The sequence below is a fragment of the Lithobates pipiens genome, unplaced genomic scaffold (genome assembly GCF_037356315.1).
Source record: "Lithobates pipiens isolate NorthernLeopardFrog02 unplaced genomic scaffold, aLitPip1_a1.2 Scaffold_8, whole genome shotgun sequence".
Lineage (NCBI taxonomy): Eukaryota > Metazoa > Chordata > Amphibia > Anura > Ranidae > Lithobates > Lithobates pipiens.
In genome coordinates, this window is record NW_027507903.1 from 39,766,125 (window position 1) to 39,788,884 (window position 22,760).

General features: G+C 39.4%; 1 protein-coding gene across 3 annotated transcripts in view; it reads left to right on the forward strand.

Annotated features, from left to right (window-relative positions):
* The window catches only part of ACAN (aggrecan), a 152,141-nt gene that overhangs the window by 101,288 nt on the left and 28,093 nt on the right, over positions 1–22,760 (forward strand). For 2 of the 3 annotated variants that reach the window (XM_077472599.1, XM_077472598.1), the window contains exons 12-14: positions 2,619–4,898; positions 7,815–7,928; positions 22,620–22,733. In XM_077472599.1, coding sequence (XP_077328725.1) covers positions 2,619–4,898; positions 7,815–7,928; positions 22,620–22,733 — 2,508 coding nt within the window. The remainder of the gene's footprint in view (positions 1–2,618; positions 4,899–7,814; positions 7,929–22,619; positions 22,734–22,760) is intronic. The other variant, XM_077472600.1, reaches the window with a different exon arrangement.

The window sequence follows — 22,760 nt, forward strand, 5'->3', positions numbered from 1 at the left end:
AATCGCAAGATAATCTGGCAGGCTGGTTTACCCAAGTTGTTATCGGTCGAAAGGTTCCTGCTGAACTGGCCAAGATTTGAACTGTGTATGGCCAACCTTTTTCTGTTAAAGCTCCCACCAACTGGGTCTTATATGGCTAAACCGCAGTAAACACTTTCATTCTAACCAGGGAGTTCAACTGAAAAAATAGACAGATCGCCATACAAACACAAGCGATATTGGTGCAGAAATCTCCCCTGCTGTGCTATTGTATTTCATTCTAATCTAAACACCCGTTCTCACCTTACAATACTTCTGTAAATTGCCTAGGTAGAGTGGTAGTAAATTAGATAATTTACCAAAGGAGTAAAGAATGTTCACTTAGAGATCAGAACTATCGTTTTTTTTTCTTTTATTTTTTGTTCAAACACTCTGAAATGGCTAAAAATAGTGTTGCATGCACACTTGCAAAACTATGGGGTTTATTTACTAAAACTGCAGAGTGCAAAATCTGGTGCAGCTCTGCATAGAAACCAATCAACTTCCAGGTTTTATTGTCAAAGCTTAATTGAACAAGCTGAAGTTAGAAGCTGATTGGCCACCATGCACAGCTGTACCAGATTCTGAGTGCTCCAGTTTTTTGTAAACCCCCCAGTGTTTTGTGACTTTCCAGAAGGTCTTCCTTCTGCTATGTAGGTCCAGTGCAGGACATGGTGCTCTTTATGACTTTTTAGTTTGAGCACCTCTGGCTGCACAGCTCAGAGGTTATAGCCTTCAACACGTCTCTCATTTTGGGTTTGATTTACTAAAGGCAAATAGACTGTGCACTTTGCAAAGTTCAGTTGCACTCTGCAAGTGCAGTTGCTCCAGAGCTTAGTAAATGAGGTAAAGCTTCACTTTGCAAAGAATTCCCAATATCACACCTCTCAACTTTCTAAGATGGGAACAAGGGGCACCTAATAGCAAAAGTATGTAGGCATAGGACATACCCCCCTGTCACGCCCCCTTTAAGGAGAGTTATACAAAAAAAAAAAATTAGTTAAACCCACAAGTGCTTTTTTACCACTACTATTCCTTTATATTGGCTTTTGGAATGTACAAATGCAGCCATTTAGAAACTGAATGAAAGTTTTTGCACTGGGAAACACTTTTTGAAAGATAAAAAGGGCATTTTATATAAAACTATATAGATCAGACCAAAATGATGGACAAATGAAGAGGAAAGAGGGACAGAGGGCGATTTCGGAGTGTGATTTCCATTGACATCTGTGCAAAAACCCACACAGATGTCTCTGAAATCGCCCCCGAAGTCGGGACTGACATGCGGGAATGAAATCATAGGAGTTCAGCAGTGGTAATGATTTCATTACCAAAGTCAGTGTGAACCTAGGCTAAGTGTCACTTGTTGATTCTGCCAGTAACACACTTCCAGTTCTAGCATGACAACACTCATTCTACTGTATCAGGATGCATGTATTAGGGGGGGCCACACCCCTGCGCCCCGTATGAGCGGACACCACTGGTCCTCAGAAATATCTGAAAGCGATGTAACTGATAAGAGTTAACACAGCCAGAGAGTACAGAAAGTTATCTGTTTTAAAGAATAACTATACGTAAAACTCTTTTTTTTTTTAATTTTGAACAGACTGGAGAGGGATTAGAACACCTGTCTGATTTTATTGCAGTCTGTGCCCCCTTTAAAGAGATTCACCCTCTCTATGTGTCCTGTTTATCATTGTTATTGAAAGTTAAAGTAAAATAAAAGCTCAAATTTTGGGTTGTCCCCAGAAAAGTAATAGAGGGGAAATCTTCCAATGAGGATACTAGTTCTGGTGACCTAGAGGTCCCCAAGGGATTCCTTTACTTTGCAGGGATTCTCAGTTTTTTTCTTCTTCGGCATTGTGAAGCCTACTGAGCTATGTATATCACGTATTCCAAAATGCTTCACTTTCATTCACAAAACCTGGAGCAGGGCGGGCCTGGCATGCATCATTAGGGGGCCAGGCTGCCTGAACCAGGAATAAGCACCTGGCACCTGATGATGTCAGGACTAAATGGCGGCATAGGACTTTGGCTGGGCAGTTGAGTATCTGAATTGAAGACAATGCTGTATTACAAGTAAGAACTGAAAAAAAACAGGGAAAGGAGGGCATTTTGAAGTTCTTCCTTAAAAGATCAGAAGGGAGCAAATTATGTATCTGAAAATATCCTTTCTTTTTTTTATTCCCTTGCACATGATTGATTCAAAGTGAACACATTGAAATTGAAAATTTTCAACTCCTTTAGTAAATGAATCCCAGAGTGTTAACATTCTGAAGACATTGTGATCCTCCATTTTTTGTAAAATTTCTATTATTTGTCAAAATATGTTTTACAATATTAAAGCCTACTGCAGTTGTGTCTTCTACAACTAAACTAAAATTCACTTCATACAATATACTGTATAATTAGATAAAAATGTCAAACAAAGGCAGACCATAAGCATGGTAGTGAATTTGGTTCTTGTTAAATCACAAGCTGGTCTCACAAAAATTGTACAAATCCATGCTACATGTTTGTTTCTGCATTATACTTTATGTTATTTTTTATTAGTGATAATGTCTTTTTTAATATTTCTTCTATTTATTCTCTGTTTAAAGTGAGGCCTTCAGCAATTCCTCCTGTGGCTGCAGTTCCAGATGATGTCAGTGGAGAACCATCTGTCAGTGGGGCTAGTGGTCTTCCATCTGGAGAAGTCTCTGGGCAGCCCAGTGGAGAAGTATCTGGTGTTCCTGACATTAGCGGGGAACCTTCAGCAAGTGGACTTGTATCAGGAGAGGAAACTAGTGGAGAACCATCAGGAATAAGTGGATTTCCATCCGGAGACATTAGCGCAAGTGGACTTCCATCAGGAGAGGTTTCTGGTGAAATACCATCAGGTGAAATTGATACCAGTGGCTTACCTTCTGGGTTCCCATCTGGAGAAGAACTTATTTCTGGATCTGCTTCTGGATTTCCTGATATTAGTGGACTGACATCCGCAGACATAAGTGGACTTCCTTCTGGAGATGTTAGTGGGGAGGTATCTGGTGTTGAGTTAGTTAGTGGGTTACCATCAGGGTTTGAAAGTGGTCTGCCTAGTGGAGATTTCAGTGGGCTGCCTTCTGGTTTTCCAACAATCTTACATGTTGATACTATTTGGACAGAAGGTGTTACAAAATCACCAGACACTGAAGCAGAAGGGAAAGGTATAACAGAATTCAGTGCCTCAGGTGATTTATCTGGATTGCCATCCACAGATTTTAGTGGCCTCATTTCAGGTGTGGAACTAAGTGGTGAGCCTTCTGGTTTAGATTTTAGTGGCCGACCCTCTGGATTTTTTGAAGTAAGTGGAGAAGTATCAGGTATTGATATGAGTGGCTTTCCATCTGGTATTCCAGACGAATCGTCCGGGGATATTTCTGGCATTAGTGGGCTACCATCTGGAATAAGTGGTGAAGAATCTGGAGATATATCTGGAGTGAAGGAATTTAGTGGAGATATATCTGGAATATTCAGTGGTGACCTGTCTGGAATAAGTGGTTCAGGTTTAGTAGATTTTAGTGGTGCAATTGATATTAGTGGAGAAATATCTGGTGTAAGTGGTGATATCAGTGGGGTGAGCTCTGGCACATTTGATGAAAGTGGGGAGCCATCTGGTGTCACTCTTATAGATGGCATTTTATTAGAAATTACTAGACCTTCAGAAGAAGTAGAGGAGGGTAAGGGCTCTGTAGAAGAAAGTGGGCTGTTTTCGGGAGATTTCTCAGGTGAAATATCTGGGATTTCTGGTATAAGTGGGGAACTCTCAGGTGATATAGATGCCAGTGGTCTTATCTCCGGAGACCTCCCCAGTGGAGAACTAGACATCAGTGGACTGACAAGTGGTACTATTGACATAAGTGGAGAAGCATCAGGATCTGGATTTATAAGTGGCTTACCATCTGGAATTGATGACATAAGTGGACTCACATCTGGTATTCCCACAATATCTCATATAGACCTCACTTTAGTAGAGGTCCCAACCACAGGACCTGTTACTGAGGAGGCTGGCCAAGGGCCATCAGGTGTATTTGAGATTAGTGGATTTCCATCAGGAGAAACATCTACAGATGCATCCGGAATTATTGATTTAAGTGGATTTCCATCAGGAGAAACATCTACAGATGCATCCGGAATTATTGATTTAAGTGGATTTCCATCAGGAGAAACATCTACAGATGCATCCGGAATTATTGATTTAAGTGGATTTCCATCAGGAGAAACATCTACAGATGCATCCGGAATTATTGATTTAAGTGGATTTCCATCTGCCACACAAGAAAGTGGAGATGGTTCTGGTATTCATGCTTCTGGGGTCCCTGATATTAAACTCATTACAGATGATTTAATTGAAGCAGTTACTGAACCAACTGTTTCACAAGAGTTAGCTGGAGTGACCAGTCCATATATTATTGACGCATCTGCATCTGGAGATATCAGTGGTGAAGGGCCTCTCACTATTCCTGACATCAGTGGAGAGCCATCAGGAATCCCTCTAACAAGTGGTGAACCTGAAAGATTTGTTGAAGGTAGTACAGAAGCCAGCACTGATATATCAGGGCATCAAACATCCTCTGCTCATGATGTGTCAGGTGAAACATCTGTACCTGACATAGTTATTAGCACATCGCAGCCAGAATCTGAGATAAGCCTCGACCAAAAGGAACCGGAGGAAGCCAAAAAGGATACAGAACTATCTGCCTCTGCTTCAGGAGATATAACAGAAGGTGTACCACTTGAAGAAATATCTGCCTCTGCTTCAGGAGATATTACAGAAGATGTACCACTTGAAGCTGTAACACCGGCCCCATTATTAGAAGCTAAACCACAGGCCATACCTGATGTAACTGAAGTTGAAGGTACTTTGACTGTATCATAAATGTTCATATTGTGTTATTTTAAGCATTAGAGATACTCTGAAGTTGTTCCATTCCACATGTTACCTTAACAAGTGTATGTGCTTCCAAAGCTCTGTTAGAGAGATTTGCCTCTCAATAATAATGCTTTACTAGAGAAGAGGCAAGGAAAAATTTCCAACAGCAACACAGACAGAAATAAAAATGCTTTTCTTTAGAATAGGGTATGGCTATAACCCGTACCCCCTGTTCCAGGCTCTCTCTCACGTCTAGGGGACCTATGTCATGAAACCATTGTTAGTAGGACAGAAAGTAAGGTTAAATCTCTATAATGAAGCCCAAGATAGCAGTAAAAAAAACAACAAAAGTTCTAATGCTTTCTCACTCTATCCAAAACTAAAAAAAAAAAGTTTTACTGAAAATGTGTGCTGTAGGGTATACACTGTATGCACAATTATTAGTAAAGTTGTACTTTTGAAGATTAACTTCATTATTAAACAACTATAGTGCTTTTAGTCAATCCAAAATGTTAATAAACCTCAAACCTTAATATATTTGAGAATGTAAAAGGGAGTTTAGTACGTTGATGCATGCAATGGTGTATTGTCCTGCATAAATATCATGGTCTTCTTGAAAGACTGCTTAAAGAAAGTATCTTCTAAAAACTGGCAGTAGGTTTGGGAATTGGTTTTGAGTCCATCTTCAACCCAAAAAAGTCCATTTAGCTCATCTATAATTATACCAGCCCAAACCAGTACCCCACCTCCACCTTTCTGGTGTCTGCCCTTTACTGATCCAGCCACAGGTCCATCTGGTTCATCAAGAGTCACTCCTCTCGTATAATCAGTCCATAAAACCTTTGAAAAATCTGTCTTCAAATATTTCTTGGCCCAGTCTTGACGTTTCAGCTGATTTGTCTTGTTCAGTGGTGGTCGGGTTTCAGCCTTCCTTACCTTGGCCATATCTCTAAGCACTGAACACTTTGTACTTCTGGGCACTCCAGGTAGTTTGCAGTTCTGGAATATGATAGCACTGGAGGATAATGGGTTCCTGGTAGCTTCACGTTTGTTTCTTCTCAAATCTTTTGCAGTTAAAGCGGAGGTCCACCCTAAAATGGACCTTCCGCTCATCAGAATCCTCCCCCCCTCCGGCGCCACAATTGGCACCTTTCAGGGGGGAGGGGGGTGCAGTTACCTGGATAATCCAGGTAACTGCACCCACTTCCGGGATAGCTCTCTGCGGAAAGGGACGTAGATTACGCCCCTTTCCGCAAGTGCCCGCCCCCTTCCGCAAGTGCCCCGCTGCCTGCTGGGAAACACACAGATCCCAGAGGCAGCGGGAACCGTCCTTATTGCGCAGCGCGACTCGCGCATGCGCAGTAGGGAACCGGGAAATGAAGCCGAAAGGTTCCATTTCCTGATTCCCATACCCAAGATGGTGGCGGCAGCACCCGAGTGACGATGTAGAGATCGGCTTCGGGTGCCGACATCGCGGGCGCGCTGGACAGGTAAGTGTCACTATTTTAAAAGTCAGCAGCTGCAGTATTTGTAGCTGCTGGCTTTTAAAAAAAAAAAAAACGCGGAGTCCCGGCGGACTCCCGCTTTAATTTGCGTCTTTTTTTCAATCAAGCTATTTCAAGAGTGCTGCTTTCCTCTGGAAGATGTTTTATAATTTTTGAGCCAAAGCCGCAAAGCACCTTGCCCCACGTTGATGGGGACAAGGGCCTCTTCCCGACAACCCTTGTCTGTGATTGTTGGGGTCTGCAGGCTTGGAGTTTATCGAAATTGTTAAAGGGGGCCCCAAATCCCAGCCCCCCCCCCATGTGAATGGGTATCGGTACATTCACCAAAACGGCAGTGAAATGTAAAAAAAAAAATAAGAGCCGGTTTTCGACAATTCCTTTATTATTAGCTCTGTCTTCTCCCGGTGCCTTCCTTTCCGCCGACGTCTCTTCCCGCCACCATCTCTCCCGGTGCCTTCTCTCCCGGTGTCTTCCCCTCCCACCGGTGTCTTTTCCTCCCACTGCCATCCTCCCCTGGGATGGACCTGTGGTGGGACCCCGTGCTGTTTTTTTTTCGTAGATATTTTTTGCTGGCAATTCTTAATTTTTTTACATTCATCTGTTAGCGGGAAACCCCGCTGACAGCTGATGACTCATCGGTTGTTAAGGACGCGGTGACCGGCTTCCCGGCCCCCTCCTTAGCAATCAGCTATCTATAGTGTTTGAAGTTCAGTTCAGTCACTTTTTTTTTTTTGTATAAAACGGATGTCAGTGGGAATGAAAACAAATGTAAAAATTGACATCCGTATCCGTTTTTGATCCTTTTTTTTTGCAAGAGGAGGATCTGGGCTGCTCTGTGTAAAACCACTGCAACAGAGCAGGTAAGTATAACATGTTTGTTATTTTTATAGGATAAAAAAGCAAGACTTTAGAATCACTTTAAATTCCTATATTGGCTACAAATTAAAAAAAGTATAAATATATATAAATAAATAAGTATAAATAAGTATAAATGATTATAATGCCTAAGAAAATAATAAGTATAAAGTATATAAGTATAAATACCTCTAACACCTATAAATAAATAGGTCAAATGCCTATAATGGATATAATGTATAAAAATAATAATAATAATATAAATACATATAAATAAATACATATAAATATTTATAATGCCTATAAATAAATATATATAAATACCTAAATTGCCTATAAATAAATAAGCATAAATACCTTTATATTAGACCATCATCATTTTTATTGAATATCAAATGTTAATTTACGGTCTTGAAAAAATATGCACACTGATTTATGTTTTTTTTTTGGCAAACCTGATTTCCAAAATAGACAAAAATATGTAATTCCTTTTTTTAAGGGAAGAAGGTGGGTGAAAACTAACCAGTTTCTCCTGACTGCAGGCATTGTTGGAACTTGCGCTGACATCCAATGTGGGGCTGGAACGTGTGTAGAAAGAGATGGAAGAGTTCACTGTCAGTGCCCACCAGGATATGGAGGAGACAACTGTGAAATAGGTAATTGACATCCTTTTTACTATTTTTGTTTCTTTCTAAACTCTATCCTTCGCTAAAATACATGACCTGAATAATTGTGTTATTCTTGGTATTTCAGCAAATAATGAAAGGCATGAGAATCCATGGTGATGGTTTCATAGTTGATATGCCACTGGCGGTTTTAACAAAGTACAATGACATGCATCAGGCCAAAATAGTTTGTTAAAGAATAGCCTTTTTTTTTGACAACACTGATCATCTGTTATTGATTGTTATACTTTGAAGTACTTGAGTCAAACAAACAAATATTCAAAGCATAATCTGCCTATCAAACTGTAAATTAAGAATTCCAAAAAAAATAAGTTATATATATATATATATATATATACATATATATATATATATATATACATATATATATATATATATATATATATATATACATATATATATATATATATACATATATATATATATATATATATATATATATATATATATATATATATGGCATTTTAAAGCGGGAGTCCGCCGGGAGTTCCGTCGTTTTTGTTTTCTTTAAAGCCAGCAGCTACAAATACTGCAGCTGCTGACTTTTAAAATAAGGACACTTACTCGCCCAGCGCGCCCGCGATGTCGGCACCCGAAGCCGATCTCTCGATCGTCTCTCGGGTGCTGCCACCGCCATCTTGGGTATGGGAATCAGGAAGTGGAGCCTTTCGGCTTCATTTCCCGGTTCCCTACTGCGCATGCGTGAGTCGCGCTGCGCAATAAGGATGGACCCGCTGCCTCTGGGATCTGTGTGTTTCCCAGCAGGCAGCGGGGGACTTTCGGAAAGGGGCGTAGATTCACGCCCCTTTCCGCAGAGAGCTATCCCGGAAGTGGGTGCAGATACCTGTACTGTACAGGTACCTGCACCCCCCTCCCCCCTGAAAGGTGCCAATTGTGGCGCCGGAGGGGGGGAGGATTCCAATGAGTGGAAGGTCCACTTTAGGGTGGACCTCCGCTTTAACACAGAAATAAAAACATAGAATGTAGTATTCAAAACATATGGCAAAGTATTTAACTGTCACAGAATTCCATATATCCCAAAGATAGGAATATTGTCTACCCCTTCTTGCGCTTGTTTAAGGTGTAGATATCAAAGATTTTATACAATGGTTTAGGTATCCATCCAAAATGAGCACATAGAACCAGTAAATCACTGAATACGAGCTTGGAAACACTTATAAGAAAAACAGTAATTTGAAACTATTATAACGAATCAAATTATTATAATATTAGGACACCAAAATTGCTCAATCATAGTAGCTCTATACAGCTCAAGATTCAGTAAATTGTATCCCTAGAACTGCAAAGACATCAGGCTATTTTAAGAGTAAACCTTATTAGGTTTTTATAGAGAATGTTTTTAAAAAAAAATTATACTTTTTTTCATATTTTTTTCTGTGTTTGAGATCGTTGTAGTCCCCTTTTTCTGATATATATTCTGTATGGTATTGTGCGATGATGGCTTTTAAGAAACATTACAATCTATTATAGTCCACTCTTTAAATCACTAATTATAAAAAAAAGTACCTTTGGTTGCTGCACCACAGTGATGTTCAACTCCAGTACTCAAGACTCTCTAACAGTGTTTCTGTTTTCTTTCAGTATCTGATATAATTAGTAGAGATGACAAAATACAAAAAAAGTAAGAAAACTGTAAAGTCTAACTTCAGGAAACCTGAAAATTCTCCACTGCAGTGATGCTGCACCTTCCCTGCAAGTGATAGTTTCAGAAAAAATTAAGGTGAACAAACACCCTACACTCTCACCACCTCCCCCCCTTTCTTTGCTGTACTTACCTCCTTGGGTGATGAGCTGTCAGCAGGGCCGGACTTACCATTGGGCATGACTGGGATCAAGCCCATGGACCCCGCCCAATAGGGGGCCCCGCCAAGATACATAGCCAAGTGTACTCGGCTCGGCTCCGCTCACAGTCAAGCCCAGTCCCGCCCTATGATGGACATAACACAGGGACTGGACGTGACTGTGAGCCAAGCAGACTACACTCGGCTACTCTCGGCTCCTCTCGGGACTGCGAGAGGACCTGAGATCCCCCGAGAGGACCCGAGAACCGCCGAGAGGACCCGAGAGCCGCCGAGATACAGTCCTGTATGTCGGCGGCACCATTTTTAAACTTCAAGACTGCAATGACAAGGCTGCAAATGACACTGGGGCAAGAATGCAAATGACAAGGCTACACTGGCAAGGTTGCAAATGAGACTGACAAGGCTGCAATGACTCTGGACAAAGCTGCAGATGGATGGGAAAGGATTCAGATGGACACTGATAAGGCTGCATTGATGGGCATTTAAATATAATTTTTTTCCTTAAACGTCCCTCCTAAAAGTTTTTTCCTTAAAATTCACTCCTAAACTTGGGGTGCATGTTATACACCCGCACGTGTTATACTCCGATAAATACGGTAATGTATAGAAGGTAGGGCCCGAAAGTGACTCAAGCCCAGGGGCCCCCACCAACCTAAGTCCTACCCTGACCAGGGGGGTGAGGTGGGTGTAGGATGTTAGTTCACCTTTAATTTTTTCAGAAAAGGTGAACACTTTAACTGCTTGTTAATGGTTGTTAGATCTAGGTGGTATAGAAAATAAAATGTACTTACTCAATCCACCACTCCTCCATGCTGCTAGACCAGTCCCAACAGTGTCTTCTCCCATGGTCCAACATTCTAAGATCCTGACATCACCAAAAGGAGCACCATCTCCTGGGGGTACAGAGGATCAGGTAAGAAAAAGTGTTTTTACTCTTCCCGACCTAGTAACCCTTGCAGTGAAGGCACATCCTCATTGCCATTGTGGATTTTCAGACTTCCCAGAGTTGGGCTTTAAATAGATCTTTGTCCTCAAGCTTCAGGAAAGGTTACAGTATTAAAAACAAATACATCTTGCAGCACAGTTATCCTACCTCCCAAGGGACCAAAAAGAGTAAAATAAAAAGGTGCCTTACACATTTTGCCCTACATAAGAATTTTATTGGCAACATCAGCTCAATGCTGACAGCATATGGACCAATATCAGTATGGCAAGACTGTGACAGACCCCGTTTGCTCAAGAGGAGTATGTCCATCATATAAGCTTCCTTGCCCGGTACCAGCTCGATCCAAGACTACTTAGCCCACCCAATCACTTGTAGGGTGAAGAAGCATAAGACTGTTTATTCAAACACCGGCACAAAGAGATATACCCCCTCCCCCCTTCTTTGCATAATGACATAGGGTAGGCTAAACTTTACCCCCTCCAGTAACAAGAGACACACAGGTACATTCAACTTTTTTACAGTAGATCACCTTATCAGCAGGGAGGCTGTTGGAGAAATTCCCCCTCCCCTCTCCACCCAGCCCCCAGTCTACTTGCTAGAAACACATATACATCCCATAATACTTTGCTCCCAATGCAGATATTAACAATAGCAGGTAATTAACAAACATATAACAACTCAATACACAGACAATAGCAGGAAACCCCCAGTAACAGACTGTCTGGCTCCTAATTTGAAGAACTCAGTGTCCATTAAGTAGTTGTCCATTATTCGCCTAGTCACCCTGTGCCCCTAATAGCCAAAGTTATACTTACATAGAAGAGGGGCATGGGGTGCCGAGACAGGGGTTTCCCAACCTCTCCAAGGTAAGATGAGTTCCACAAGCACCCCCCACCCAAAGTGACTCATGTCACAGGGACCATGCATCCAATGACCTTACTGCTATAGGAATGGCAAACTGGTTTCTCTGAGGTAAGGGGAGCATACAATTTTAAATTTAAAATAATGAGAAAAAAAAGGACAACACAAGGAGCTCAATTCACTACACATTAATCTTTATTTGCCATAACAGTCATTATTTTCAGAAATGAGAGCTGCTAATAATAGTCACACATGTATTTAAAATAAGAATTGTTATGCTAATAACACATGCAATATAATTGAGTGAATTAAGTCAAATATCTGCATATATCTGTGGTCTCTGATTTGGCCTGAACCAGGCGTGATTTGTTTAGTTGCAAAAGTTGATTGGTTCATTCCTAATAGTTATTATCAGTAACTAATTAAGGTAACTGTGCCCCAACCTGGTAATTGGGAAAACGTGTACTACTAATGGGCCCGGTGTACCAGAGTTGAGCATCACTGCTTGAAGCAATATACACAGCTTAACTTGGAAATATTTTGTGCAAAATGAATACTGTAGTCATTCTAAGTCCTGTTGTTGTTTGGATATCGATTTAAAGACTAGTTTGTCCTGACTATGTAACTTAACATTGCAATTTAATGATCGATTTCATATAAATATCCAGCATCTGTCTTTTTAAACTTCTTACCATTTTATTTTTCAGCTGAACGGTCAACCAAAATGTCTTTTTTTCTAATGTAGAAAAATGAAAGGGGTTATGATAGCAACTCGAACAGAAATACAATTATTAGGAATAGAACCTTAAGTAACATGATAGTATTTGAGTATCTTACCTGTTTGTTAATATATATTGTAGAGAATTATTTATACTTTGGTATTTATTAGAGCACCATCATATTCATACAGTGTAAACAAAACCAAGCAAAAACACCTGGAATCATCATAAAGCTCAATAAAGGCCTTTTCTTCATTTGCAAAAAATCATTACAAAAATATTAAACTCAACTCAAAATTAAAATAAAATAAAATGCCCCCCTTCCCCACACATCTCTTATGTCTAGACTTAACTAGACACAACTGGATAAAATTATTACTCACATCTAAAAGACTAAAACAAACTATGCCTGCACTCAGAGAGGTGTTTCTCCCCAAAAAGGCATACATCTGAAAGCCATTTGTTGCATACTAGCCCTAGAATAGGTGAATTTGACTGAATACTAGTGCAGAAGGAATGTTACCGGATATATATAGCACCCTATAGAGCCACCCTAGAACCACAAAGTCTTAGGCCGCGTACACACGCGGGGACTGTTCGCTCAACTTTGTCCGTCAAACAGTTTCAGCGGACAGTCCGCTCAAAATTAGCATGGACGGACTTGCCCACACACGACGAACGAACAGTCCGCTGAAACCGTGCGCGATGACGTGAACGGCACGTACGACGGGACGAAAAATACGACGTCCTATACACTGCAATGCAAACTTCGGCGTGTAAATCCTTTCTGAGCATGCGCGGAACTTAGTTTGACGAACAAGCCTACACACGAGGGGACTGTTCGCTGAAACAAAGTTTCAGCGGACAGTTTTTCGGAATTTCCGAAAAACTTTGTTCAGCAGACTGTCCGCTGAAACTGTCCGCTGAAAGCCCACACACGAGCGGACTGTCCGCCGAAACACTGTTCAGCGGACAAAGTTGAGCGAACAGTCCCCGCGTGTGTACGCGGCCTAACTCAGGATCAAAAGTTAGGGATGTTTCTGTTAATTGTGGTGGTTGCATTTTTGATAATGTGAAAAACATATGTGGTTTTCTTTGTGTGGTTGTGTACCATGCATTTCCAAATGAATGCTTAGAATGAGAGTGTTCAAATAAGTTATGTTTTTGCTAGATGGATATAATGCTTTGTACTGGTGAAGAAACTGAAAAACCTATAAAAGGATATGATAATGATAGGAAATTCCCTGTGTAAATGGTTGAGTCTTAAGTATATTATCTTTTTTGCTGCCCGTTGTGAGGCTGTTGCCTTAGTATGTGAGAAAATGTAAATTTTAATAACCCCACACCCTACTATACAATTAACCACATAAAATGGACCATACGATGTCACTAGTGGATCCAAAATATATACAATGAAATCTAAGTGCAATATACAGATACAAATAAAGTGCATAAAGTGCAAATAACATCCATATGATTGCCACCAGATCTCTCCAGTGGGTACACGTAAGATTGAATATAAATAAAGTGCAATGCTTCCATCAATTGTGAAAAGCTTCCATCAAAGTGTAAAGCTTCCATCAATATCTCCAAGGGTGCACGTTTATGTTAATCCAACAATAAAGTGACTTGTGAGTCTTCTTCCACCAACACCTGTCACACAGCCCACTCACCGGATTTATATGATCCCCATTACAGGTAGTCATATACAGTAGATATTAGCGATACCACATCAGATCTGACCCCAATGACGTCAGATGTGCTAACGAAACGCGTTGTGTGGGATCGAGCTTGATACGTCACTTCCACCTAAGTGCACCGCAGGTGGAATGCAAATCAGCATCCCTACTCTCACTTTGTTGATTTTATATCATCACTTGCTGCAAGTGGAACTTTTTATGCATTTTAATGAATTTTTATGTATTTTAATGAAATAAAGCAAACTTACTTCACCATGGTAGGCATCTCTTTCTTCTTACTATCCCACTGATGTCTGAAGACCTAGCTTGTGGATCAGCCTACTGGGAGACAATCACCAGGAGTGGCATCTGTAATATCTGCTGTATATGACTACCTGTAATAGGGGTCATATAAATCCGGTGAGTGGACTGTGTGACAGGTGTTGGTGTAAGAAGACTCACAAGTCACTTTATTGTTGGATTAACATAAACTTCATGTATCTTGCACCCTTGGATTTACTGATGGAAGCTTTATGAACATTGCACTATAATTATATTCACTCTTACGTGTGCCCATTGGAGAGATCTGGTGGCAATCATATGGATGTTATTTGCACTTTATGCACTTTGTTTGTACTTTATTTGTATCTGTATATTGCACTTAGATTTCATGGTATATATTTTGGCTCCACTAGTGACATCTAGTGATCACTTATGAATTTGCACAATTTGCACAATTTATGTGGTTAATTGTATAGTAGGGAGCATGGTTATAAACATTTACATTTTTTCACACACTATAGAAGGATATGCCATGCTACGGCCGATAAGACTAGATCCATGGATAAGACTTGGTTACTCTCCCCAGTTCAAATGGTCATTCAACACATCTGTAATGTGCACCCAGACAAAGTCTCTGGTTTCAAGGCAAATCTCATTGTTGGGCCAAAAATGCAGCGCTAACATATTATAATATTCAAAATACTTTATGCAATATGGCTCAGAAATTAACAATGTACATTAAAGTGCTTATCTGTGCAATAAATGAACTAAAAAATGTCCTCAAATACATGTAACAGTGAACAATAAAGTCCTCATTGAAGTATAAATGGTGATTTCAAGTGGAGTGATGTGCTGTAGTAGAAAAACAGTCCTTTTGAAACAATTGAAAGTATGCCACCAGAAGAAGAAAAATACAGGAGATGTCCAGGCACCCAGAGAAAGGTAAGGCCATGCCACCCTAGTGTGATAAATTGGAGGCTTACCAGAAGCTTATGAACCCAAATAAGGTGGTCAACACAAGCCTTTGTTGGCACAATCCCTTAAATCATTCATAGGTGAGCACAGCCAAACCACAGATGTGGAGGAAATCAAGGTAGCAAAAGCAGTGCAGCAAGGAGGCAAAACCCAAAGATGCCCTTTACAGTCAGTGTGGACCTGTTGGAACATGTGTGATAAAAAAAAAACAACCTGCAGTGTGGAGAACATTTTCTTCTACAAGACCTGTGAAGGTCTATGACGGGTGAGACTGGCTGGCTAGCTGGAGACCATTGATATTGCTTGGGCGGACAGGAGTTTTGAAAGGTTCATTTATAAATGTGTGACCATGGTTTGGAGTCGGTGATGAGCGATTTGAAGGATTGTACCAATCAAGGCTTGTGTTGACCACCTTATTTAGGACTACTTCCAATTCACCTGGATGGGTGGAGAGAGGGGGAAGCAGACCTGTTTTATGGTGAGCACGGAAGGGTGTGCTTGGCATCCACCGACCGGTGATCTACCAACACCTCCCTCCTCCTGGGGCACGGAACACCAAGCAACCCTCTGCTCACCAAGACTGTGGGCATTACGTCATCCTCTTCACCCACCGACTACCAGGGGGACAGCCTGGCAGCGTATGCTATCCCAGCCAGCTGGAGTGCTCTGCTGTAGGGTGAGTGTGGAGCTAGATGGGCCCGCCCACGCCCCCCACCCTTAAAATCCTCCAGCACCAGCCGCCATCAATGAAAAGGACTTTACTGTTCACTGTTACATGTATTTGATGGTATTTTTAGGTAATTTATTGCACATATAAGCACTTTAATGTATATTGCTAATTTATGAGCCATATTGCACAAGGTATTTTGAAAATTATAATTGTTAGTTCAGCACTTTTTGTCCCTATACTGTGATTCTTTTACTAGAGTATTGTGTCAGCAGCTTTTTTCATGTAGATCTTAGCACGAAAGTCTTCTTTTCCTTTTTACAAAATTAATTGTTGTATTTGGTTCCTGCTGTCTGCTGGGATTCCAGGTGTTATAAAGAACATCAGTGCCTTGATTGATCTATCTTGTACATGCACCATATCTATAAATTGAGGGAAAGCAGATGGGCAATCATTTGATGGAGATAATCTATTTAAATGCTGGGATTTACAGCATTGGAAAGTATGTGTTATATCCAGCATGCATTAGGGAGCAGGAAGCCATTGCAAGTTAAAACCTAAGTAGTGTAATTGTAATTGTATAATGGCCATATCCTGAGAACTTAAGGGTTGGTAAAAACTTTCCTTATGCTACATTTATAATGTATACTGTATCAGCAGGATATAGCTGCAGCGAGGCTTTCTGAAAAAGCAATCCCCTATCTCCCTTAATGGCGCTTTAAGCGTAATCAACGTGTACTATATGATGGATCCTCAACTGTGGTTTGATGTAGATTCATGGTTAATATACAGTCGTGCTCAAAAGTTTGCATACCCTGGCAGAAATTGTGAAATTTTACCATTAATATTGAAAATATGACTGATCATGCCACATCACATGAAGCCATTTATTATCACGTGTTTTTTTTGGATCATTTTTAAATCATAATGATAACAAAATTCACCCAAATCGCCCTGATAAAAGTTTACATACCCTGGAATGTTTGGCCTTGGTACAGACACAGAAGGTGGCACACACAGGTTAAAATGGCAATTAAAGGTTAATTTCCTACATTTGTGGATTTTTAAATCACAATTAGTGTCTGTGTATAGTCAATGAGTTTGTTAGCTCTCACATGGATGCTCTAAGCAGGCTAGACACTGAGCCATGAGGAGGTAGAAAAGAATAGTCAAAAGACCTGCGTAGCAAGGTACTTTACACCTTTACCTAATTATTCTGCATACAAAAATATGAACACATCACTTTTTTAGATAAATGGGAGTTGATTTACGATAGGCAAATAGTCTGTTCGCCTTGCAAGGGAATTGAATTTACCCAAGAGCTTAGTGAATATGGTGAGGTTTGACGTTAGGTAATAGACATTTGCACTGCTGAAAAATGTGCTCGCTTTAGTTTCTTTCGTTTTATTTTCTCATTATGATCGAAATTTGAAAATTCGTAAATTCAAAAATATGAAAATGCAAAAATCCGAAAATAAGAAACAATGAAAATTTGAAAGAACGAAAATCTGAAAATTCTAAATGACAACCAACCAACTAACTAATAATAACTAACTATTAAATTATCGGTATTGGAATTTCCTTTCAAACTTGGCTGTAAGTGAACACAACAAATACAAATGTGTGTAAAGTTACGAATTATCCGAAATAACGTATGTCGCATCTAAACGAATGGAACATAATGAATTAATAATAAATAATAATAATAATAATAATAAAACGTTTGACTATTATTGTTATGTATTATTATTAATTTGTTACATTCCATTCACTTAGATATGGCATTCGTTATTCCGGATTATTCGTAACTTTGGATAAATTTGTATTCGTCACGTTCACTAACAGCCACATTTGAAAGGAAATTCCAATACCTATAATTTAATAGTTAGTAATAGTTAAGTTATTATTAGTTAGTTATTAGTTCAGATTTTCGAATTTCTGAAATCCCGAATTTATGAATTTATGAATTTTCGAATATTCAGAAAAATTTGTTAAACGGGTTTTCATTTATTCAGATAGTTTTCTGAAATGTTGAATTTGTAAAAATTTGTTTAAAAAATGAATTCAGAACTAAACAAATTGCTCATGTCTAGTGTATAACACAAATGTCTTAAATATATCTTTGAGCGTGTGAAGATATTTACGGTGCAGACCATCTTCTGCTCCTGAGCTATATATTTGTTTTGAGACTTCGCTCTTGGTGAAGCAGAAGAGGTTCAGATTTTTTGGCTCATGAGTTGGAGAATGTACTTCATTTACAGATTTGCACTTGTACACTTAATTACAGATGTTTAGATTTAAAAAGGAATCACCCTCTCCACTTCTCCCAGGACCTCCTGCTCTCTATCTTCCTTGTTACCCCCCCATGCTCACCTACAGGATTTCTCCAGAGCCTCTCCAATCTTCTGGAACTCCCTGCCCCAGCATGTCCGGTCAGCTCCTACCCTGTCCGCCTTTAGGAGATCCTTGAAAACTCACTTATTCAGGGAAGCCTACCTATCTAAGAACTGTACCTGAGTCCCCTCGTTCAGATCATCCCCTGTAGCCATTACCTTTTGTACCACCTTCATATCCCTTTAGATTGTAGGGCCCTCCTATTCCTTCTGTATTGAACTGTATTTTAATTGTACTGTCCCCTTTTTTATTGTAAAGCATGGTGTAAACTGTTGGCACTATATAAAGCCTATATAATAATAATTTAAAAAGGAGACTATTATATAAACCTATAAATGAAAGGATTTTCAAAAAAATATATAACATTAAAACTGAAACAGAGTACTGGTGAAATGCCATCTCTGTAAGTTTTTCGGCTAGGGTTTTGGAGATACACAAATAGCCCACACCTATAGCAAAAACATTATTCAACATTAGCCAAAGCTGTACCGTTTGTGATTATTACAGACACCTCTTACCTGTATAGGCAGATTTTTTGGTAAAGGTGAACTAACCTTTTACTTGAAGGCCTGCACAGTGGACCTGCTATGTCCTTGGTCCATAAGTGGTTAAGAAATGTAATATGTTTAAAAAGTAGTAAATCTAATCCTAAATGGCAAATAAAAGTGGTAAAATGTCATTAATAGAATCAAGTATAAACCTTTTGATAGATGGTAATTTGGCAACTGTCTGGGTTGCCTTTTAGACTGAAGGAACTATGAAAATATAACCATCCCAATCATAAGGTACCTGAAGATGTGTCAAAATTCCTCTCACCTGCCCTGGTATCATAGACCTCATTTTTTCATAAAAGCCACTATAAAAGTGTAGCAAATAATCAGGAATTGTAAATTACTTTTCCACTTTAATATAGGGTAATACTTATATTGAGCTGCGAGTGAAGAGCCCCTAAATTATAATCTATTATAGACTATTATAGATTATCTATTATAGACAGGCTCATCAAGCTTTTCACATCACTTATGTGTTACACATAATTCTCTTTGTCCCATGATTCTGTGAGGTGAAACTCCCATCTTATATTCCAATGTGTGGGGCAGAGGCTACTGCTTTGCTGCAATACAGACACTATATGGTTTCAGCACAGATCCTGGGGTAGGCTGACTCAATACTTTCATCAAAGACAAGGTAAGTATCGTTTTGAATGGATTAACTCAGTGTTAGGGATTAGGTTAGGGTGGTTGGCTTAGTTTAAGGTTTAGGGTAAGGTTAAGTGATATTAAACATTAAGATTGGGATTACGTTTTAGAAGGTTAAGTGCTACCACAAAGCACTCTCCCCATGTTGAGGGCATGTGGCCTGGTACGGTTCAGGAGGGGGGGCGCTCTCTCTTCCCCCCCTATTTTCCTGCAGCCTGCCAGGTTGCGTCCTCAGATAAGGGTCTGGTATGGATTTTGGGGGGACCCCTATGCTATTTCTTTTTAAATTTTGGTGCAGGGTTCCCCTTAGAATTTTGGGGGGACCCCTACACCATTGTTTTTTTCAATTTGGTGCAGGGTTCCCCTTAATTTCCATATCAGATCTGAAGGACCTGGTATGGATTTTAGGGGGACCCTCACGCAATTCATTTTTTTAAATTTTGGTTCGGGTTCCCCTTAATATTCATACCAGACCCAAAGGGCCTGGTAATGGACTGGGGGGATCCCATGCTCTTTTTTTCCAATGAATTTCAACTATATTGCTGAGACCCGACAATTCATTACAGCCGCGATCAGTTTTAAATGACAATTTTTCTTTTAGAAATTTCATTTTTCTGTGGTACTGTTCTAAACACGGGAAAAATATGCCACTTTACAAGCATAATATAGACATCCCCCAGGCACGATATTTAAATAAATATTTAATTTTTATTGTTACACTTTTAAACCCCATACACACTATCAGATTTTCTGCTGATTTTTTCTTTCAGATTTACCAAAACCGTATAATATGAGGTCAAACCTTAGGAGTTTCAAGTTGTATTCAATCAGGCAGGCCCTTGCACTACATGGTTTTGGTAAATCTGAAGGAAAAAAATCTGCAGAAAATCTGATAGTGTGTATGGGGCTTAAGCATTACAATTATCACTGCTCCCCAAAAAATGGGCATTTAAAAAAAAAAAAATTGCACTGATACATGTTCCCTGGGGAAGGACCCGAGCAACTGCACCTGCAGAGTGCACTGCACTTTGAAAAGTGCACAGTCTATTTGCCTTTAGGAAATCAACCTGATAGTGTCTGTTTTACGTTGTAGGTCTACCTTCTTAGCAGAGACTGGGTTTTCAACATATCCAGTTATTTACAGACACATGTAAATGACACTGAATCTGATTAAATGCAAATAGGCCTTGTCCAAATCTAATAAGCCAGGCAATCTGAATAACATATGATGAGCTGACAACGTTGGGGACACCATTTTTCAATAACAGAAGGAAGCTTTTTTTCAAAAAGCTGAATGCGGTGCCTTCAAAAAAACACAGGAGATGTGAGTGGGAGTAACTAGATCCAAACGTCTGTTACATATAATAATGTAGGATGTATTCTATGGTGTAGAGCACAAGATCACTGGTTAGGTAACTCTCTTACATGAAGGGGACTCTAGAGGGTGTTTAAGATAGGATCCAAGGGATATAGTAGAAAGTGTGCACCACACCGTAGTTAAAAAGGTCCAAGTGAGTCTGTTAAATTTTAACATCATTTGTTTGATTTTTTTTAATGAAGAAACACATTTAGTTGACTTTTTACAATGGTGTGGTGTTCCTTTTCCGCTATACCCCTTGGTGCTACAAAACACGCTCCTCCAACAACCTTTTGACAAACGTTGTTGGGCTCCATTTTTCCAATAGGAAAAGTGAGAGATTTCAATTTAAAAAAAAGGGCCAAAACAATAACACGTCATTGCCCTGGTATTGTCTTGTATAAATTTTAATAGATCCTCTGTAAAATATGTGGTGTGTTATTGGTATGTAATATGGTGATATGTTGTTCTCTTGTTCTGTTTTCTTTTTCCTCCAGGAATCAAATGAGAGACACCACAGCTAACTCATTAGGGGCAAAGAAGCCTAGAAAGTCCTAATCTGCCTGTCAAAGCTCCCACCTTCCCCTGCTGTTTTCCTTGCTTTAGCTAAATGCCTAATTTTCCCTTATGGCGTGCTTAAAACTTAATTGTTGCTAATTCAAAAATAAAAAGGAGAACGAGTTACTTGGTCAGCGGTTGTGCATTTAGGGCTGGTTCAAATGGCTGCTGCTTGCTGTCAAACACAGAGCATGCTGGGCTAAAGAGCGATAACCCTTAAGCCTAAAAAGTTTGAAAAGCCACAAAAAGTTTCTTCAACTCTCATTCCTGTTTAGTACAGAACGCTGAGTGTGCATTTTCCTTACATGGCACAAATAGTGAGCTAATTTCCTGTGCAAAAGCCGTATATTTATTTTTTAATGTGGCTTCACACCTTTTTTAAACACATGATAAATGCACCAGTAAATGTCAGTAACCACCCCTGGAAAAAAAATATGATATAAACGTTGAAATATTTTTTTTTCCTAAAACACACATACATCCATTTTAGGGATAGTATGTGAATTAGTTACAATGCTTAATGCTTGAAACAACACAATTTGGTTGTTTGCCACAAATTGTGTTTGTGAACACTCAGTGTTACACTCTGGTTAATGATAACTGACCCCAGAGACAAATAAAGTACAAGAAAAAAAAACATTTACTTTTATATTGTTAGAAATATAATTTGAACAATCTGATTGTAAAAGTACAAGTTATCATGTTTGATAACATTACTTTCTATATATTAAATTGTATTAATACATTTTAATATAATACATTTTACTTTGATGATAGTTTAGGATAGTTATTTTCGCAGTTCATTTTTTTTTACATATTTTACTTTAATAAAGCAATTTGTAACCCCAAGAATAGGTTGTATATTAAATAATGCTACAATTATGTTTTTCTTATATTTTATCATTAAAAAAAAAATCATCAATGGTTAATATTCAGTGCACTATAGCTAAATTTCTTTTTTTTAATTGGATTAAAACATTAAAATACTTTACTGAAGTACTACAGACTAGGATCATGTACTGGACATGCGCTATTAGCCTAACACTGTTTCTATGTCCTTATACTGACATACATATGTACAGTATATGTCTCCATTAAAAGCAGCATTTGAACAGCACAACTCAAGTAATCAGATGTGCTCTCCTTTTTTTTGTTAGGTAGCAGTCCTAGGTCCTAATGGCAGAACCTTGATTTTTTACAGACATTGATGAATGCCTTCCAAGCCCTTGTGTGAATGGAGCTACCTGCGTTGATGGCATCGACTCATTCAAATGCTTATGCCTTCCCAGCTACGGAGGGGACCTATGTCAGATCGGTACGACCAATGTGGCTTGAGCTAATT